The sequence below is a fragment of the Thamnophis sirtalis genome, unplaced genomic scaffold, assembly GCF_051295495.1.
Source record: "Thamnophis sirtalis isolate CommonGarterSnake01/CBP01778 unplaced genomic scaffold, rThaSir2_p1.2 scaffold_2, whole genome shotgun sequence".
In the NCBI taxonomy this organism is placed as follows: domain Eukaryota; kingdom Metazoa; phylum Chordata; class Lepidosauria; order Squamata; family Natricidae; genus Thamnophis; species Thamnophis sirtalis.
In genome coordinates this window covers 6634393-6654822 of record NW_028261382.1, presented here as the reverse complement: position 1 = coordinate 6654822, position 20430 = coordinate 6634393, and the positions used below count along the sequence as shown (strand labels likewise).

The 20430-nt window shown below is 38.1% G+C and overlaps 1 protein-coding gene across 6 annotated transcripts in view; it reads left to right on the top strand.

Moving 5' to 3' along the window:
- Positions 1-20430, top strand: part of MYO9A (myosin IXA) — a 102240-nt gene that overhangs the window by 44097 nt on the left and 37713 nt on the right. For 3 of the 6 annotated variants that reach the window (XM_087704155.1, XM_087704157.1, XM_087704154.1), the window contains exons 11-17: positions 1902-2036; positions 3215-3336; positions 4957-5098; positions 6066-6261; positions 11986-12093; positions 17945-18020; positions 18186-18326. In XM_087704155.1, the coding sequence (XP_087560281.1) occupies positions 1902-2036; positions 3215-3336; positions 4957-5098; positions 6066-6261; positions 11986-12093; positions 17945-18020; positions 18186-18326 (920 nt within the window). Of the gene's footprint in view, positions 1-1901; positions 2037-3214; positions 3337-4956; positions 5099-6065; positions 6262-10130; positions 10152-11985; positions 12094-17944; positions 18021-18185; positions 18327-20430 lie in introns of all 6 variants that reach the window. The other 3 variants (XM_087704152.1, XM_087704156.1, XM_087704158.1) reach the window with 2 other exon arrangements.

Sequence of the window (20430 nt, the reverse complement as noted above, 5' to 3'; positions counted from 1 at the left end):
TGATGCCACTTTCTGTCAGCCGCCCGGAGTCCTTCGGGATTGGGCGGCCTATAAATTTATTAAATACAAGTTATAAAAGAGCCATCGTTCCCCACCCTTGTCATAGAGGATCCTTAATAGGCATTGTTTTCATGAATACCCCATGTGAGAGAAAGCTGGATGACATCTCTCCTCACTGTCCACTTGGGGCAACTGTCTGATAATACACTATATATTCTAGAACAGGGGTGTCAAACTCAAGTTCATTGAGGGCCACATCAGGGTTGTGTTTGACCTCGGGCATGGCCATGGTGGGTGTGGCCAGCTTGACATTGCTCAGGTCAGGGGCACCTATGGAGGCCCGAGCTCTCTGCCAGCGGAAATGGGCTGCCAAACTCCGTTTTTGCTGGCAGAAGCACCGCGGGCTGGTCCTTCGCTATTTCCAGGGCTGCCCCATGGACCAGATCTAAGCACCCTGCAAGCCGGATCTGTCCCCCGGGCCTTGAGTTTGACACCCCTGTTCTAGAAGAATTTCACATATTGGCTTTTGTATACACACACAACTTTTATATCATTAGATGCATTGATGTCCTTGAGGGAAGGAAACTACTGTCTTATATACGGAAGCTGTTCTGATCTACAGCCACCAGTATCTTCCTGGGCTAAATAATGTAGAATTACTTCGTGCCTCGGTGATTACTGTTTGCTGAGTGTGGTTTGAATTATTGCAGTGTATTCTTGACATGGGATTACTTCCTCCATTTTCTCCAGTTTTATTTGAAAGATTACAGTAATTATTCTCAGATGTCATAAGACCGTAAGCTCACAGTGTTCTTTTACCGTTCAATGTTTAATGTGGAGTTTTTCTGCCTATACCAATCCAGTTGGAGTTATGCACTTAATGCTCCCCGAGCAGATAACTCTAATGTACAGCTCAAGTTTAGGACAGGTCATTGTTCAGACTTAATATAAAACTTGCATATATAATGCTGATGAACTTACATGCCATAGAAACCCTGCTGCTCTGCAGAGTAAATTCTATATAGCATGTGCTGGTTTAATTTTCTTGTTATAGAAGCTTTTATTGCATAGCAAAACATTTAGTTTTTTTCCCCGTCCTCCCACCCAGTTGCTTTTCTCTTTTTAAAAGCTTTAATAAAATCTGTGGCACAAACCTTACCAGTATATATATATTTACTCTATTGCCCTGTTTCCCCAAAAATAAGACCTCCCTGGATAATAAGCCCAATTGGGCTTTTTAGCACATGCACTAAAATAATCCCCCCCGAAAATAAGCCCTCTCCAAAAATATTGCACCACAGCAGCAGACATGAGGTGACCATGCTCACTGCCTCCTGCACCTCAAAAATAATAAGACCTCCCCGAAAATAAGGCCAGGTGCTTATTTCGGGGGTATGATTTTTATGCTCGGTACAAGTCCTAAATTAGCTTCTCTTGGAAAATGTCTATGGCATTTATCACTTTATTTAAATTTTACTCTGGGTGGAAATAGCTCCTGTGATTAGTAAGGCCTCCATCCATTAGCTATTAACCGTCTATCTGGTAAAGTGTGCTTCCTGGTAATTCCAGTTTCTCTGAGAAGTAGGTTAAAAGGCATAATGCCAGAAATAGTATGGGGAAAGGGAGAGTCTGGTAATTAGTGATATATTTTATTCAGGACTGCCCTTTCTTTCCCGATCAGTTAAAGTACATTGTCTACAGCGGTGAGGTTCAAAGAATGGCATAGGGCTACTGTGTGATCGATGGAAGGTTTGGGTTGGAGTCTTTGACCTTTTCCAACGAATGGAGGCACTGACTTAATGGTTGCGAATGCCATAGCAACCTTATTGCTAGATGACCCAGGAAGTTCAAGTGTTAAATGCAGTGTATCTGTTTTCTTTCCCTTTCTTTTTGTCTTGCAGACTTTGTCCATTGGAGTACTTGATATTTTTGGTTTTGAAGATTATGAAAGTAATAGCTTTGAACAATTTTGCATTAATTTTGCAAATGAACGTTTACAGCACTATTTTAACCAACATATCTTTAAACTGGAGCAAGTAAGCTTGGGAAAATGATTGTTCCCATAATGTAAAGTAACTATATCCCCCTTCCTTTTACTGTAACAACTTGAACCTCAAGATGATACAGTCACTTGACCTCAACGTTCCTAGTGCGTTTTCCTTTTTCAATAGCTCATCTCAGTTAGGATCAGACTTAGGAGATCCTTTATCTTTTGTTTCTTCAGCCCTTTGGAAAATGAAACAGTCAGCAAGACCACTAAGGGACATGTGGGACCTTGCATTCTTGGGCAAGTTAGTTTTCCAAAAGATGCCCGCATAATTAAATGTCTTCCATTATATGAAGGAATGTCGGGTTGACTCAGAGAAGGAGGAGGAGAACGCCAAGCCAATACAGAAAGGATCTTTTGAGTCCTGAAAAAAAAAAGAAACAGTGAGAAAAAGATTTAAAACAGATCTATCTTGATTGTGTTAGATATAAGCTTGAAGTAAGTGGATCTGTGATAGGCTTTCAGGGTTATATTATAATAGCCCAACTGCATTAAAATACATTCCAAGATTCCTATTTCCTGGCTACCTTGACATAGGAATACATTATTTTTATGTCTCTCCTCCCAGAAATTCCTATAACCGGGCCAAGAAAGTATTTTCCACATCTTCTGCTTGGCGTCAAAGTCAATAGCACATGCTACAGTAATATCATTGAATGGCCTTCAAATATGAGGCCTGCTCAGTCTTAAAAGCATGTGGCCCGATTTTTCCCTGCATAGAATATGGGTGGGCAACTTGAAATCCAAAAGGCTTTCATTTGGAGTAGCCAAGAGCTTCCCGATAGCAACTTTTCCACATGATGAGCTACCCAATGAGAGAGGGATTAATGTCCAACGTCACCAACTTTAAGTCTCATAGACTTCAACTCCCAGAATTCCCCAGCCAGCAGTTGAAGTTCACTGGTCTTAAAAGTTGCCAAACTGGACACATGGCCAATTTAGTCTATTGACTAAATCACGATGTAGCAGCAATTAACCTATCGTCTGCAGTGATATAGAAATATGGGTCAGACAATGAAAGGAAGATACATGAATAGATGAGGAGGGCTTCCAATACCAGATCCGAATTTATGTGATGGGTGGGGGGGGGGAGTTCAAAAAGTCTGTCACTAGTTTGTTTACAGTTGCTTGGATTTTAGACTTCATTTGTTTTTCCCCAAACACCAGGAGGAATACAGACTAGAAGGCATCAGCTGGCATAACATAGACTATATCGACAACTCTGGCTGTATAAACCTCATCAGTAAAAAGCCCACGGGTTTGCTCCATCTACTGGATGAAGAAAGCAAGTGAGTCTGCTCCCTCCCAGCTTTTTAGTTGTCAGATGTTGGAAGTGAGTAACAATATAAAAGGAGAAAATAAAATAAGAAACCTTCTGGAAGGTGGTAAGGCAGGCAGAGTCATGTGACTGGCCTCCTGCCAGTCACCTCCCAAAGACCTATTAGATCCCACAGATTAGGCCTCCTCCAAATTCCATCTGCCGGCCAATGTCGCCTGGCGACTCCTCGGGGGAGGGCCTTCTCTGTGGCTGCTCCGGCCCTCTGGAACGATCTCCCCGTGGAGATCCGGACCCTCACTACCCTTCCGGCCTTCCGCAAAGCAGTTAAGACCTGGCTGTTCCGGCAGGCCTGGGGCTGCTAAACTATCCAGCCCCACTCGAGGTTATGGCTCTTGTAGAATTTTAAATTGTTGTTTTTTATTTTATTTTTTTGTATCCCCCCCCCCTTTATTGTTAGCCGCCCTGAGTCTCTCGGGAATAGGGCGGCATACAAACGTAATAAATTGAATTGAATTGAATTGATCAGACTAATTGTATGGGGTGAGAGCAGGACCATTTGTTTCTCTGTATAGGACAGTTCAGAGCTACGACAAACACGTTTTAACGTGAATTGTTTCACCTCTGGGTACCGGTTTGCTTCTAGAACTAGGTTATAACTTGTTGAGCTGGATTTTTTTCAACTACATATAATTGCCAAGGTGAAATAGACTTGCCATTTCCTACATTGACTCAAAATACATGACATCCAAGGATTGGCCTTGCTATGTTTGTGCTGGAGATAAAAAATAAATAAATGCCATAAACAACGTAAATTCAGTAATTAAATAAGTAACAATTCACCCCCCCTTTGTGAAACTTAAACATCATTTGCCTATTGGATTTGACTCTTTTTCCTTGATAGAACCAGAGATGAAACTAATGTAGATTCTCTCTCTCCCCTCCCCCATGTCACGTTTATAAAGACCTCTGAATATCACGGCTGGTTGGAGTGGGACATTTATGAGGTTATGGGTATAGACTAGTGTTTCTCACCCTGGGCTACTTTAAGACATTGACTGGAGAATTCTGGGAAATGAAATCCGCACATCTTAAAATTGCCAAGATTGAGAAACACTGGTGAGGACTACTGGCAAATGAGCCCCCCCCCCCCCCAGGAAAAATACATACATAGTTAAAAATCAATAAGTTGGAAAAAAGTTTGAATAAATGAATTCTTTTTTTCACTTGCTAGAAGTGAGGGGCTTCAGGGATTTTTTTTTTAAATAATAAAATTGTGTTCAATTCATATAAATGTCTACAAAGTTGACTCCAAGTATTAGAAGACCACTGTGCAGTGGCTGAAGTGATGTTATTTTGGAATCATTTTCTTGGTTTTTTTCACGGAAAAATTATATTTCCTAGTTAGATTTGGGAATAAAATTAGTTTAATTCATGAAGACATGTTACTCTCTATAAAAAAAATACTATTTAGCGTAGTGTTGTAAATAACATTTTTCCAAAACGCTAATTAATTTAAGACTAGAATAGAGTATCTGAACTTTGAACTTTCAGAAGAACACACCTTTTTTATGACAGTTATGATTTTGATTATGTATCATCAAAAAACATTAATGTTCCTCTTTTATTTTAGTTTCCCACAAGCAAACAATCAGACGTTACTAGACAAGTTTAAGCGTCAGCATGAAGGGAATCTCTACATAGAATTTCCTGCTGTAATGGAACCTGCTTTTATCATAAAACACTATGCCGGGAAAGTTAAATATGGTGTGAAGGTCTGTAACTTCAATAAATTCAACAATTTATTTTTAAAATATATATTAATTCCCTTGGGTAATACATGAAATGTATAAAATACACTTTATTCAATATCCCTTGTCTTTCTCCTACTTCAGTATTTCTCAACCTTGGTCACTTTAAGCCAAAAATGAGGACTTCAGCTCCCAGAATCCTCCAGCTGGGAGTTGAAATACACACATCTTAAAAGGGATCCAAGGTTGAGAAACACTGTTCTACTTTATTTCCTGTTTCAGACTATATTTGATTGCATGTCCTTATTTTTATTGATTTGAACGAGACTGCTCCATATTAGAATGTGAGCATGGGAAGATACGGCTAGAAAATCTAGGGTCTTAGTTGAACCTATTTGTAGTAGCAAGAGTATGCATCCTTCTTCCAGTCCAGAGATGGCAGAATCTGAACCTCCCTCCCCGCAAAGCTTGCATTTGACCATTGCTCTAATTATCCTCAGTAAACAATTCTAAGAGTTGGTTGAAGACACAGGAGTTTGATACTGACATACAGAGAGAATACTACTGATCTTGAATGAGTTTAGATCTCGAGAGTCACCATTTAAGAAAAGTGATGCTCTCCTTCGTTTCTGTTATTTATTTATTTATTAAATTTACATGCTGCCCCTTTTGCAGTTTGAGGCCACTCTTCACTGGGTATGTTCAAGCAGAGGATGAAGTGGTATCTGTTGTGAAGCTTTAAAGCAAATTTCAGGATAAAGTAAACAATTCAGTGACCTGAATTACCTCTTCCAATTCTAAGTGTTAAAAAAAAAATCAGGCAAGATCAGACCAGTTTACTATTTGAACAATTCCGATGGAAGACTTGTGGAACATTCCAAGATAGTATGATAGACTAACAAGTTTTTTTTTTAATGTTCTGAAAATACTATATAAAATAGTTAAGGAAAGACCTATGCTAAGCTCTGCTTCTCTTCTTCTTTCTCATCAGGACTTCCGGGAGAAAAATACGGATCATATGCGACCTGACATTGTTGCTCTCCTTAGGAGCAGCAAGAGTGCCTTTATCTGTGGAATGATAGGGATTGATCCCGTTTCGGTGTTTCGCTGGGCGGTCCTGAGAGCGTTCTTCAGAGCTGTGGTTGCCTTTAGAGCTGCTGGGCAGAACTACATTGAGAAGAAAACTGGTATGTGTCAAACAAGATGGGACGCGTATAAATTTAATAAATAAATATTGTACTCTGGCCTCAAAAGAGGCTATCCTCCTTGGATCCTTTTTAGATGCTGCATTTTTTTTTAACAGCTTCTGTTCTCCAGTCTGCCTCTTTAGAAGTAGCCAAAAGAATCTTTAAAATATATGTTTAAAAGATTCCAAAGATTTTGGCATAAGAAAAATAAAAAATAAACGGGTTATAAAAGTATAAAAATTTAAGATCGTAAATATTCAGGGTGATTTTTGAGTGTCATTTTTCTGTTTGTTGGTAGTACAATGTGCAGAGGACATTTTAAGCTCTTGAATAAGTGATGTGTTAGATTTAATCCATTAGGGTGTTAGTTGGCTTGAATTTATTGTTTATTTATTACTATTAGAACAGCCAATTGTTTGTTTTGTTTGTACCCATTGTTTGTTTACTATTTCCTAGAAGGTTTGCTGGCTACTGTGAGCTTGAGTATAGCTACACCCTTTCTCAAGCTTTCTAGAAAACTCGATTTGTACTCTTTAAAAAGCCAATTTGTAGCCCCAAATAGACAAAATATTTTGATTAGATGAATGCGGGTGAGAAAGATGAGGAATTAACTTTGTCAATAATTTAGGATGGTTTCCTTAAGGTTCAAATGGTATTTTATCCTATGTAGGCAAATTGTTTTTTCTTTCTTTTCAAAGCTGACATCTAGTTTGAAATAAATGTATTTGTTTTAAAAATTGGCATTTGGAGAGGATCACACAGGATGCACAGAAATCCCTTTGCGTTATACGGTTAGAATATGTAAACATTTACACAAAAGAGAATGTTTCAAATAAATCTTTGGCATTTCCATAAACTTCATAGAATACAAATTTTGCAAGTATGCTTATAAATGTATGTCATAAAGTCTAGCAGCTGTTAGTTTAGAAACAGAGTAAATACGTTCTTGCATGAACATCTGGTGTTCTTTTTCATAAGTTTCAGTTCTTGCAAGCATGTGTTGTTTGCCAGTCATGTTTAAGAAACCATTGTTCCAGGAAAGCTTTGTGGCAGAGGGGTCTGTGAGCTCAAAAATCAAGAATAAGAATAAGGGCTTAGCTCTACTTTCTCATCTGGATAAATATCCATGTGCACTTTCTCTCTCTAAATATGTACAGGAAATGTAGCTTTTTTGTGGTTGTGAAACTGCAACTGACCCAAATTTCTTGGTGTGGGTCCAAGTAGCATCATTGAGTTTCTTCCTTACAAGTAATGGCATTCATGTTTTATAGCTGTGTTCTCTTAACAAGAATTGTGGTAAGAAAAAGGTCATATGAGAAACAAAACCTGATTCTCGGGACTTTCAAGAGTTGGCCCAGGTCTCCCATCCTGGCCTCTCATTAGTGGAAGGTACTAACGATTCCCTAGCCAATTAATTCCAAATTCTTATTTTTGACACGAGTTCAGAGGATGCTGCCTTCATCTGTTGCTAATGAATGCAGATATTTCAGCATAAGTTGCAAGGTTTTGCTTTGAAGCCATACGGAATCAATCAAGCCATCTGCAGGTTTAGCAAGGCAAATTCCTTGCTAAATATTGTATGCCACAAAAGTTATTGATTTCCTCCATTTCATTTTTTCCCCTTATTGCCACATGCACCAAACGAAGGGATGTAAAGTAGCAAAAAAAGGATGTAAGTTTCATGGTAGACTTTTTTTTTCTTTTCTCATGTTTTCTTTTTCTTTTTGGCACTGGTCACTGGTTACAATAAAGTTTGTTCTGATTTTATCTAATGACGCAATACAGGGAAATAGGCCTGGTTAGATTCAGAGTTCCAGTGAATAGATACTGTGTTTCATAAGGAAAAAATACTGGATGTGCTCTTTAAAATGTGAATTGTCGCTTAGTAATTATTGTCTTGATCACAGAAGAACTTGGCAGTTGTGCTCCTCTCCTGTGGTTTTCTTATGCTAAAAGCTTCTTTTTTTATCTTTATATATAAAATTTAATGCCAAAATATATACTGTTGAAAGTGGCTTTAGGAAAGAAAAATAATTTTAGAAAGGAGGTAGTTATTAATACAGAAGAGGCAAAGAATTCTTTTTTTTTTTCCTAATGCTTTCCTTGCCTGTTACTTGCCTGAAAATTCTCTTCCTTCTAGAATCCATCTTTTTGGAATCGGATTTGTAAGTGGATATTCTATAAATGTGTATGGAAATGTAAAGGAATTCATAACGATGTGTATGCATCTTCTCCGTTAAAAATAGCCCTTCTGCGGGGTTCCCCCACCCCGAACCAGCAGCTCTTGAAATATATGGTTTTGTATACAGCCTATATACACACACACACACACTCACACACACACACTCACACAAACACACATCATTGCCCATGTACAGAAATGTTAACATAGGTGCATAATACTTGATAGTATCTCACTCCCATCTAGTATTTAAAGAAATTTCAGGCAATCCTTGGCTTACAACCATTTGTTTAGTGACATTTGTTTAAAGTTACAATGCCTCTGAAAAAAAGTGACTTATGACTGGTTTTCGCAGGAACATTCCAGCATCCCCATGGTCAGGTGATCAAAATTCGGGCGCTTGGCAATTGGTATCTATTAGTCGAGAATTACCTGTATTTTATAGTCCAAGTCTGATTACTGATAGAAGTTATGTGAATAAATAAAATTGAATCTGTTTATCAAGTTCATCTGAGGTGGTCTGAGCACAGTTGAGATAACTTGATTTCAGTTCTTGCCTCTGGCCCTTCAATATGAACAATCTATATGCTGTTTTTACTGTACATTTCTCCTCTTCCCCCTCCTTCACAAAAGGTGCATATCTGGTTTTAGATTGTGTGAATTGATATACCGTATTTTTCAGAGTATAAGATGCACTCCCCCCCCCCCAAATAAAGAGGATGAAAATTTGGGTGTGTCTTATACACCGAATGTAGCCAAAAATGTGAGACACGGAGGAGCGATGTTCTGTGGCAATCCCTGCAGCCTGGAACAGCTGACTGAGGGTATTCCGGGAGGCCAACCCACCCGCCAATCAGCTGCTCATGCTGAATCTGGCTGCAATAATGTGCTGAAGCTGACCGGGCAGTTCGCTATTTGCTGCAAGGACGTGTCAGAGTTTGCAGCAGCAATCAAATTCAGAAAGCACACACAAGTAACTGATTCAGCAGGATTCAATAGCTTCTCTTTATACATAATATAACACATTAATATACAATACCAGAAGCAGGTTTTCCAATGTGGTAGTTCAGCACAGGAGAGAAGTTTCACTTTCAGTTTTACATTCAGATATCAGCACAGCATACAGCTTTAGTACAGAACAAGCCACGCCCAGGCTCCTTGCTGTCTCCTTCCTTGTTGTTCATACAGCAAATACTGTTTGTTTCCAAACAGCCCTCAACTCTCTCACACACTGACAGGATGCTAGTCAGATGAATACCATGGATGCTAGTAGGCAGAGGCAGATTTTTTTCCTTATTTTCCTCCCCAAAAACTAAGGTGCATCTGATAGTCCGAAAAATACGGTACATTGTCTCAAGGTTAAAAGATTGCCTCAAGACTTTTTTGAATTCTCCTCTAAAATCTACCTAAGGTAATTCAGAGCACAGATGGGAAGTATCTCATGCCCATGTCTGGTTTTCGTGTTATTCTTGTTGCTGTTCAATGTGCAGTTGTGAAAACAGATTTGGGTTGAAATATTAATATTCATTTGCAATGCTGCTTCTGAAGTACTTGTGTTCTCATAGTAGCCTTTTTCTATATGTGCATTTATGGTAAAATCTGAGATTATAGAATCAGCCATATGTTATTGTCAGCAATGTGCTTAATCCACTGAGTTTGTAAATAATATTGTATATTATATTGGCAGGTTGTGCCTTGATAGCTAAAGGTAATTTTTTCCACATTCTTTTCTATTCAAACTTTCAGTAAGAAACAATCCATGAAAATCTAATGATAATTTCTCTAATAAGAGAGTCAAATTTACAAGATGAATATCAGATGATCAATTCCATAATCACCAACTTTCAAGATTTATCATTATAATATTTTTTTAAAAAAATCACAGGTTTGGACATGATTAGCACTCCTGGGATGTCTCTGATCTAGAATCATATTCTTTTTAAATCTTTTGTCTTCAGCGTTTTGTCGATATCATGTTGCCAACTATTGTCTTTGGTATTTGGTTTGTCTTTCTCTTCTGGGCTGTTTTTGTGCTGCTCCAGTGTTTCTGCCAGTACAGCTCTATTCCATTACAAAGACACAACAGCTGAATTTATGTCCACGCTACACCATAAATGGCTGTTTCTGGCTTTATTGCGTTATGTATTCTACCCTTTATAGTTTGTCACTTAAAGTGTGAATCCGGCCAGTGATTTAACCAAGAAAAAGAAAACTGTTGGAATTTGTGCCATCAGTTGCCATTTCCAATTGGTATTAATTAAAGAAGGATATCTTGAAATACATAATCTCTCAAACATACAGGACAAATTTACGATAATTATGTCAGAAAGAGCCAGTTTGGTGTAGTGAATTGAAAATACATGGCTAGAAAACAGGGATCTCTTGAGTACTAGTCCTGCCTTAGACACAAAACTAGCTGGATGACTTTGGGCCAGTGCTAGTCTCTCTGTCTCAGCCCCTAGAAGAGGGTAGCAATGGCAAACCAATTCCAAAAACGTTGTCAAGAAAGCTAGGGGGTTGTCAAGACAGACTCAAGGCAACCCACATCTTGCTTTGTAGAATTCAAGATAGCCAACATCAACACCTCCAAAGTTCATAACAGGCACAGCACCTGCACTGTTGGAACCCTTTCTGCTTTGCTCCTTAGATGCGTGCGAATTATATACTTCAATTTGAAAAGCCAGTCTTATATTAGCTGTACTGGAGGAAGTTCAGTCTTTTGTTTCCCTGGCTACCGTTTGGTCTACTTTTCCCAGCCTGCGTTGGCTCTCCTTTTGAGTCCTACCTGAAGGATTTCTTGCAGATAAGGCACACAGCTTAAATTGGCCTCACAGTTTATATCTCCGTTGCAAAATGTGACCTTTCCAGTATAGAATGCTAAGCTCATTGAATATGATTCTTGCAAGTCAAGAATGAGCAGATTAATCTGGAATTGGAAGTGGTGACTAAAAGTTCCATGCGTTAAGGAGCACTGCGGAAATGCAGAATTGGTTTTGATCACCAGAAATGGAGGCATTTATATCTGAGCTAATCAACCCCTATTAAGCATAAGGATATATGATAGACACATATTTGATTAAAACAGTAGGGATATTAAGCTTTAACAAAATGCACATTATAATCTGCAGCACTTTCAGTGTTGTTTGTAGTTAATGAAAACTGCCTAAGCCATTCTGTACTTAAATTATACATGAAAGATTCTAGGGCAAGGGTTACCAACCTTGACAACTTTAAGACTTGTGAACTTCAACTCCCAGAATTCTATGCTGGCTGGGGAATTCTGGGAGTTGAAGTCCACAGGCACTAAAGTTGCCCAGGTTGGACACCCCTTCTCTAGGGTTTACTTTACATTTCTTCAATAAATGACACACTTTGTCCATCCACCAGAACTCCTTGAAACAGTGAGCGGGCAGAATGGGGCCGTGAGTTTGGAAACCCTCTGTGTCAGTCAGGCATTGTCCACGCTTGTTCTTGACTCTTCTTTGGTTCTCTGCTTATGTAATCTTTCTCTTTTCTCCATGTTTTTGTTTTGCTTCCCGAAGGGCATGATGATGCTGTTTTGAAAAATGTGGATAGTTTTAGCTTTCTCCATCACCCAGTTCATCAGAGGAGCTTAGAGATCCTACAGAGATGCAAGGAGGAGAAGTACAGTAAGGCGCCATATACCACCATCTCTCTGACATGACACTCACACGCAGCAGGAAATGGAAACCAGGAGCAGGCTGTGTTAGCCAGGGTGGGCAGCCATGCTCAGAACGACCTAACACAGCAGACCTTAAACAGTGTGAAACGATCAACCAGAGAGCATTTGGAAGATAGGTTTAGATTCAAGGATTTTCTAGGCAAGGTGAACGTTAGAAATTAGCTGTCGATGCCCTGAACCGTTGCCCAATCGCAAACCCATCTGCAGCATTTGAACCATTTGTTCAAAGTAATGATTGTTCCCAGCGTTTCTTTTAGCAGAATCTGACCATATTTTCATTCCCGTTTTTTGGTCCCCTTTTATACAATACTATTTACCTAGGATTTTAACTGCTTTAATGCAGCTTACGTGAAACCGGTAAGCTGTCAGAGAACTCCTTTCATTCTAGAGAATGGCAAAGATGCCCTTGGTCTCCATTTCCTTCTCCTCACTTCTGTTTGTTACATAATGAACTAGTCCTGCATGAAAACCAGCCCCCCACCCTTGCCTTTGTTACTAATGGCTGGATTCCTGTTGTGGGAGGAGAAGGAGTCCAGCAGCATGAAACATAACCCCCTCTGCCATAAAGAGTAGCGCATGGTGTTTCAGTGTAACAGCTACATTGAGAGCCTACCGAAGGGTACCCATGATGCTAACTTGCTCATTAAACAGCTTTGCATACGCCATGGCGAGATGACTTCATTTGAATGACCACATGCTTCATCGCTGCTCTTCAGAAAGAGGCGGCTAGATTTTATATCCAAAGTCTGCCTGACTATTTGTGATAGGAACAAATGCAGAATTTTTTTGTGGGGTCAACAATTCAACAAATTGTCCCAGAAAGTCTGTTATTGCTTCCCTTCTTTGAGTATAAAGGTTTGGAGCAAATGACATATTGCTGTTTATATATGAATAAAGGAAATGCCTCTCTCGTGTATATCTTGAATATTTCCTGGAGTGCCATCTCCCACAAAGATGGGTGCTCTATGTGAAGATGATGTAGATGGTAAGTCTTGGCGTAGGAGGATTTCTTTGCCTTTGAAAGGGGAACAGGGGGTGTGATTTGGGAGAGTAATTTGGGGTTTTTTATATAACCTTTTCTGGCTGTGTTTCTAATTCAAAACCAGGTCTGAATAAAACTGCATAAGAATTGGTCTCCTATAAAAGTCCCATCTAATCCAACATGGAGAGCTTGAAGCCTACAGCCTCGTTATGGGTTTTTTGTGTGTGTGTATTTAATACTAAAGAAAATAAAATGTAAAGACCCAATTGTCATTATGGTAAATAGCTACTGATCAAATTATTCATGAAAGTAAACCAAGCATCAGCATTGGTAACTATTGTCTTATGGTATGATAACAAAATCTAGCAAGTTGTGCAGAATTTAATCTGAAAAGGTACTTGTTTATCCTCCAGGTCTATTCCTAATTAAGCATTGAATTCTAGGGTTCAAGATGGAAAACTGTACCACTTTTCACATTGTTCAAAATCTTGAAAGAAAATCACAATGTCACCTCATTAATCAGTTTTTTTTTTCCTGGGCCAGAAGGAATAGCAATAGCGCTTAGACTTACATATCGCTTCACAGTGCTTTACAGCCTTCTCTAAGCAGTTTACAGAGTCAGCCTCTTGCCCCCAAACAATCTGGGTCCTCATTTTACCCACCCCGGAAGGATGGAAGGCTGAGTCAACCTTGAGCCTGATGAGATTTGAACTGCCAAATTGCAGGTAGCCGGCAGTCAGCAGAAGTAGCCTGCAGTACTGCACTCTTAACCACTGCACCACCATGGCTCAATCGCCAACTTAGCCCTTAGTCTGGGTCTTCCCCGGCCTGATGTCCCTCTACCCTATTCCCCATCCTTTTGACCACAGTTCTCAGCCTGTGCAGTAAAGTTTTTAGTTCTGCAGACTTGGAGGGAAGATAAGGTGCCAGTTCAGAGACTTCTTTCATTGCTTTTTACTTCTGCTGATTCCACAGCAGCCTTTTTCAAGGTCAGGCAACCAGAATTCTATTGCTTTTGTATATAAAATATTGGCTGGCTGACCCTCTGTTTTTTGTACTTGCACTGAGTTTTAGTGATTTTGATGCAATACGCAAGTTTTCTAAAATCGTTGGCTTCAGTCACCAGACAAATTCTGATACTACAAAGCTATGAATGTAACCATTGCATTTCTCTGTTAAGTAAAATTACCTGTTTTCTGCCAAGCTTTGAGGTTTACAATTTATTTACTTCCTAGATTACAGAAAATTGGCTTTCCATGTGGGTAAACGCATAAATGTAACAAATTACGACTGATCTAATCCGAGGCGTTGCTACTCTTTGTTCTTCTGAGTTACACCTATGATTTGCTTAGGCTTTTATTACTTTGGAATAACCTCATGTCTTCTGCAGACTTGGCTTGTATCACTGATCACTGATTTCAGGTCAATAGACCCAGCAAATATATTTGCAGAGATCTTCTTTTTTTGTTTCGTCCATCTTAATCCCTTCTGGCTCCCTGCTAATAGACACGGATTGATAAAAGAATGTGTCCCCTTAACTCCTGATTCCGAATTTTCTTTTTAAAAAAATTTTTTTTATTTATTTTTTATAAATGTATCAAATCAATGCGTGAACATTGTTGCACCTGGGTGTCATACATTCTAATACAAATAAAACTAATAATGTTAATCACAATTGTTACATTTAGTCAACTTATGTATTTCTAATAATAATACGTGTTTATATCAGGTTACAATCTATCATTGTTCAATTGTTCCACATTTTCTCTTATTATCACTTCCATTTAACTATTTAAAATTTTTACACTAATATTCCCCTCTTATTTCTATCACTTATTATAGCTTTTAATCATGTCACCCTTTATTAAAAAACGTTTCCTTCCTTTCCTACCTAACTTCTAATCATGTCACCTACCTAAAGAAAAGAAGTGATAAGTAAAGAGGGGGAGAGAGAGAGAGAAAAGGAGAAGCAAATCATGATTTTGAATTTTCTTACAGCCTATTAATAATATCCTTCATTAAAATGTACATGAACTGTATTATACATGCATTGGCTCAGGGGTACCCAACCTCTGGACTGCGGCCTATGGCGGGCGAGCACATGCACACACACATCCCCATTTGTGCGAGCAGTGGGCACGTAGTAGTAGTAGTTTAGTAGTTTATTAGTTTTGTATGCCGCCCACTCCCGGAGGACTCCGGGAGGCTTAAAATAAAAAGGGAGGGGGGATAAATAAGACAATACAACAGTTTAAAAATTACACCAACATTCATAATTGAATGTTGATAAATGAACGTGTGCACACTGCTTGCACAAATGGAGTTACATGCATGTGCAAGCTTGCCAACACCATATGTGGAACTATCCCCTCCCTCCCTCCCCACCACCGGTCCACCGAGCTATAAAGGTTTGGGACTGTTGCATTAGATTATACGTGTTGGTTTAAAGGCTGCAAAAGAAAAATGAAATCAAGTATTAATTTTAAAAGGTGAAAGTGAGTACTTCCTAAGAAAACTAGGAATTACAATATTATCATGTTGGTTTACTTAGATGAATACAATAATACAGTAGTATTTACAGCTAATGTTTTAGTTTGTTGACTCACTTCATGTAATAACACATTTTTGATGATCGCAGACAGATTTGTAACTTTTCAGTTGGAAAAGCTTGAGTTACAGCTCTGTCTCAGTGATTTATTTTGCTCTCCAGATCTTTGTAGTCAAAAATAAGCAGTAATATTTGGCTGGGGGGGGGCGGGGGAAAGAATCTATTTCAGTTGATAGTTGTAAGTCCTGTCCCATTTTACATATTAGCTTGACTAATTTATTTTGAGGGCAAAAAAGTAAAAAGCTATATGAAATTCACTAATTCTCAAAACTATAATCTACTTTTTAATGTCAGGAAACGCTTATAACAACACACCCTGAAAATAATAGTAATTGTTATTGTAGAGGGGTAAGGGGGGAGGGGTTTCTAAACATGTAATTCATAGAAGAGTAGATAAGTGCCACTGTTACAATAATTGTCTAGAAATCTTTACAGTATTCTTGTATTTTCCCAAAATCGCACAGCTATTCTCTACAGCTACTATATGATCCAATGAAAACACACAGTTACTTTAGAGCAGTGTTTCTCAACCTTGGCAACTTGAAGATGTCTGGACTTCAACTCCCAGAATTCCCCAGCCAGCATTCGCTGGCTGGGGAATTCTGGGAATTGAAGTCCAGACATCTTCAAGTAGCCAAGGTTGAGAAACAATGCTTTAGAGTTACAGACAGAGGCTATATATATTAGCCCTCTGAATTCTCCAAACATCCTTATGGATTTTTTAATTTTCTTTTTATATTTATATATAATATCTATCTACCTACCTACCCACCCATCCATCCATCCATCTATTCTTCCTTTTTCTCTTCTATCTTTTTCTCTCTCTATTTTTTACTTTTACCTTTTCTTTTTTTTAATATTTGTCATACTTTGTATTAGCTTTTTATCTTTCTGTTTTGAAATTTCCAATAAAAATTATTACTTTAAAAAGAACGTGAAGTGCTGTTCACCCTGTGAACTAAACTAAGACCACAGTTTAAAAGAAGGCTTTATTAAAACCACGATGTGAATTCACGTTGGAGGTGGAATTAGAATAGCTTGTGGTTTTGTGGTCAGAAGAACGACTACCAAAAACATTCATATTGGTAGTGTGAGCTCTCAGATTATATTAAAAAAAAGCATAAGCCATTCTAAAGCATGGAGTGCAATATTTTTAAGCCAAGGACAAAGGCATTTATAAGTGCAATCTTTTATCGGTTATTGATCAAGCAAATCTCCATAGAGATTGTGCTTCGGGCAGGAATAAAGGGACCAAAAATAGCAAAGTGTCCTTGTTAGATTCTGGTTGCTAAATCTATGCAGCAGCTATGAATCATAGCATGTTTTTTTAAAAAGGCACCAGAAAAATTGCTGTTGTTTGCAGCAGTCAGAGGCTTCATTTTGCAAAAAGTTATTACAGTCACATAGTCTGAATTTCCCAGATGATTAACAAATATAGGCACTTGGGAAAGTGAAACGATTTTCAGATATTCTGATCATGGTTAAGAGCTTTTTAAAAATACATTCTAACTTGTATTTCTTATCCCAAATATGCTTTTTCAAAAGGAAACTGGACTTTCTTGGTTTTTACTTGGAAGACGTTTTGCTTCTTCAGTTCTGAGTGAACGATGGAGAATGGAAGACTTCATTTTCCTTGCAGTCAATCTGCAAGCAAGTGATGACTGCATCAAGGACCAGATGAATATAAATCCTTCCATCCTCCACCATTCAATCAGAACTGAAGAAGCTTCTCGGATGAGAAGCGAACCGTCTTCAAGCAAAAACGAAGAAAGTCCAATTGCCTTTTGAAAAAGCACCTTTGAGACAACCATCACCTGGATGACCGAGAATCTCCATAGAAACTGGTATCTTAATTATGACAGCCAATGATTTTAATGGCAGGCGACTTAACTGACAAAATCCCCTTGGTTTTTGCCCCTGAAAAAATGGGATCTGCACCTTCCAGTTAAAATATGGCTCGTATATAGAATTACTAGTCTCTCTCTTTTTTTATGGCAACCGAGTAGAAAATGGTTTCCTTTATTTTTAGAAGCCTGTCAAATATATCACTTCACCTCACACCATAATAAAATCCTATTGTCTCCCTGTTCCCAGCATGTTCCATTTTTAGCCTACATTGCAACAGTCCTTTTCAAATGTGATCCGTTGAATTTCCTTCCACGCAAAATGCAACGTTACATTTCTTTTTTTATTGATGTGCTGCTACAGGTATTGCTCGGAAACGGCCGAGAACGCCCCTTTCTGACCTGCAGGGAGTTAACACGATTAATGAGAAAAGCCAGCGGTAAGTGGATCCATCAGGCAGCCGAAGAAGTTTGACATCTCTGCTACGATGCCGGGACTGTGCTGCTTGCTGCATTTCTCCTTTCCAGCAACTGACATTTTTTTCTTTCCCATTCTCCGCGAAAAGTAAAAAAAAATAAAAGCGTATGATTTCCTTGCATTGCAGCGATGCCTACGGCGTGTGGAATAGCAAGATGGGCCTCCGACAGAGCCGGCTCTCCAGCCCCAGCAGTTTCCTTGACAAAGACGGGATATTTGTGAATTCGACTAGCAGCAAGCTTTTGGAGCGTGCTCACGGCATTCTCATGTTAGTGATTCTTTGTCTTTATTCCAGAGGTGGCTTGGAGAACCATAGATGTGGGACAAGTGAGGGTTTTTTGTTTTTTTAAAAAAGCTGGTCCTCGGTACAGGTAGTCCTCGACTTACGGCCACCGTTGAGCCCCAAATTTATGCTGTTCAGTGAGTTTTTCCCATTTTACGACTTTTCTTGCCACAGTCGTTAAGGGAATCGCTGCATTTGTGTGTTAAGTGAATCTGGCTTCCATGTTGTTCGCCAGAAGGTCGCAAAAGAAGATCCAGGATAGTGCAACCGTCATAAATGAGTCGGTTGCCGATCACCTAAATTTTGATCAAGTGATCCTGGGGACGCTGCAACGGTTGTATGAAAATCGGTCATGTCACTTATTTCAGTGCCGTTGTAACTTCGAACAGTCACTAAATGAACTGCCATGAATACAGGACTAACCTGTATCTCAGGGGCATAGAATTATCAGTTGATAGTTGATATTGCTAAAAACATTGACGCCATGGTGCATCTGAAAACACATTTTTAAAAAAAATTATAAATCAGAGTCCCTGAGCTCTGCAAAAGATGTTAATATATGCACTTGGAATGCTAGAGAAACTGTGGTCCAGAAGTGGCTCTCCAGATGTCATCTTTTATAAGCCCTAACCAGAACAGATAGAGGGTGAGCCAAGTTGCAGTCCAATAACCTCTTCAAGGCTGCTGGTTGCTCAGCCGTGCACTGGAGATTAATGTCATGGATTGAACTTCCATGAGATGCTATCAAGTGAACAGGGAAGCTGCTTATGAGCTACTTCATATCGTATCCATTACATTCCTCTTCAGAATGTGGCCCCAATAAGTCCGGTACATAGAGAAAATCCTTTAATGTAAGCTTCATCTCTTGGGATTTAAATTGGAAGGAACAAAATCTGTCTTCTAAAGTTTCTCATTGTCACGTCATAACTTTCATCATCTAAAAACTTTTATATGGTGTAATTTCCTTAAAAGATGCAACTAAAATAAATGGGTAACTTTTTAGAAGTTTTGTTGTGTGTGTGTGTGTCTGTGTGTGTTGTGCCCAGGATTATAATATAACCTGTTCCATGATGGTGGATGGTTTGAAAAACTTGATAATGTTAACATTTTTGTATACAAAGTGCATGTACTTGGTCTCAAAGTTTGGGCATACCAGGGGTTGTGACACTAAATACATACATACATACATACATACATACATACATACATACATACATACATACATACATACATACATATATACATATACATATACATATACATATACATATACATATACATATATATATATATACATACATGAATATATTTAATTATCAAATATATATATACATATATACATATATACATGTGTGTGTGTGTGTGTGTTTTATTTTTATTTGTGCTGATAAATATGGAAGCAGTTAGCTTCCTCTCATAATTGGGGCTTACCAGGTGTTGTAAAAATCATATATATATATATATATATATATATATATATATATATATATGTATGTATGTATGTATGTATGTATGTATGTATGTATGTATGTATGTATGTATGTATGTATGTATGTTTTTTTTATTTGTGTAAAATATTGGGTTTCTGTCGTGATGGACTCTGGTGACGAGCCGATTGACAGATGATGGAAGCAGTTAGCTTCCTCCCATAATTGGGGCTTACCAGGGGTTGTGACTCTAAATATATGTATGTATGTATGTATGTATGTATGTATGTATGTATACATACATACATACATACATACATATATATATATATACATATATATATATACATACATACATATATATATGTGTGTGTGTATGTATGAATATACGAATATACATATATACATATATACATATATACATATATACATATATACATATATACATATATACATATATACATATATACATATATACATATATACATATATACATATATACATATATACATATATACATATATACATATATACATATATACATATATACATATATACATATATACATATATACATATATACATATATACATATATACATATATTTAAATATATATATATGGAGTCACATGAACCCAGAGCTCATGAGTGATGTTATGTCCA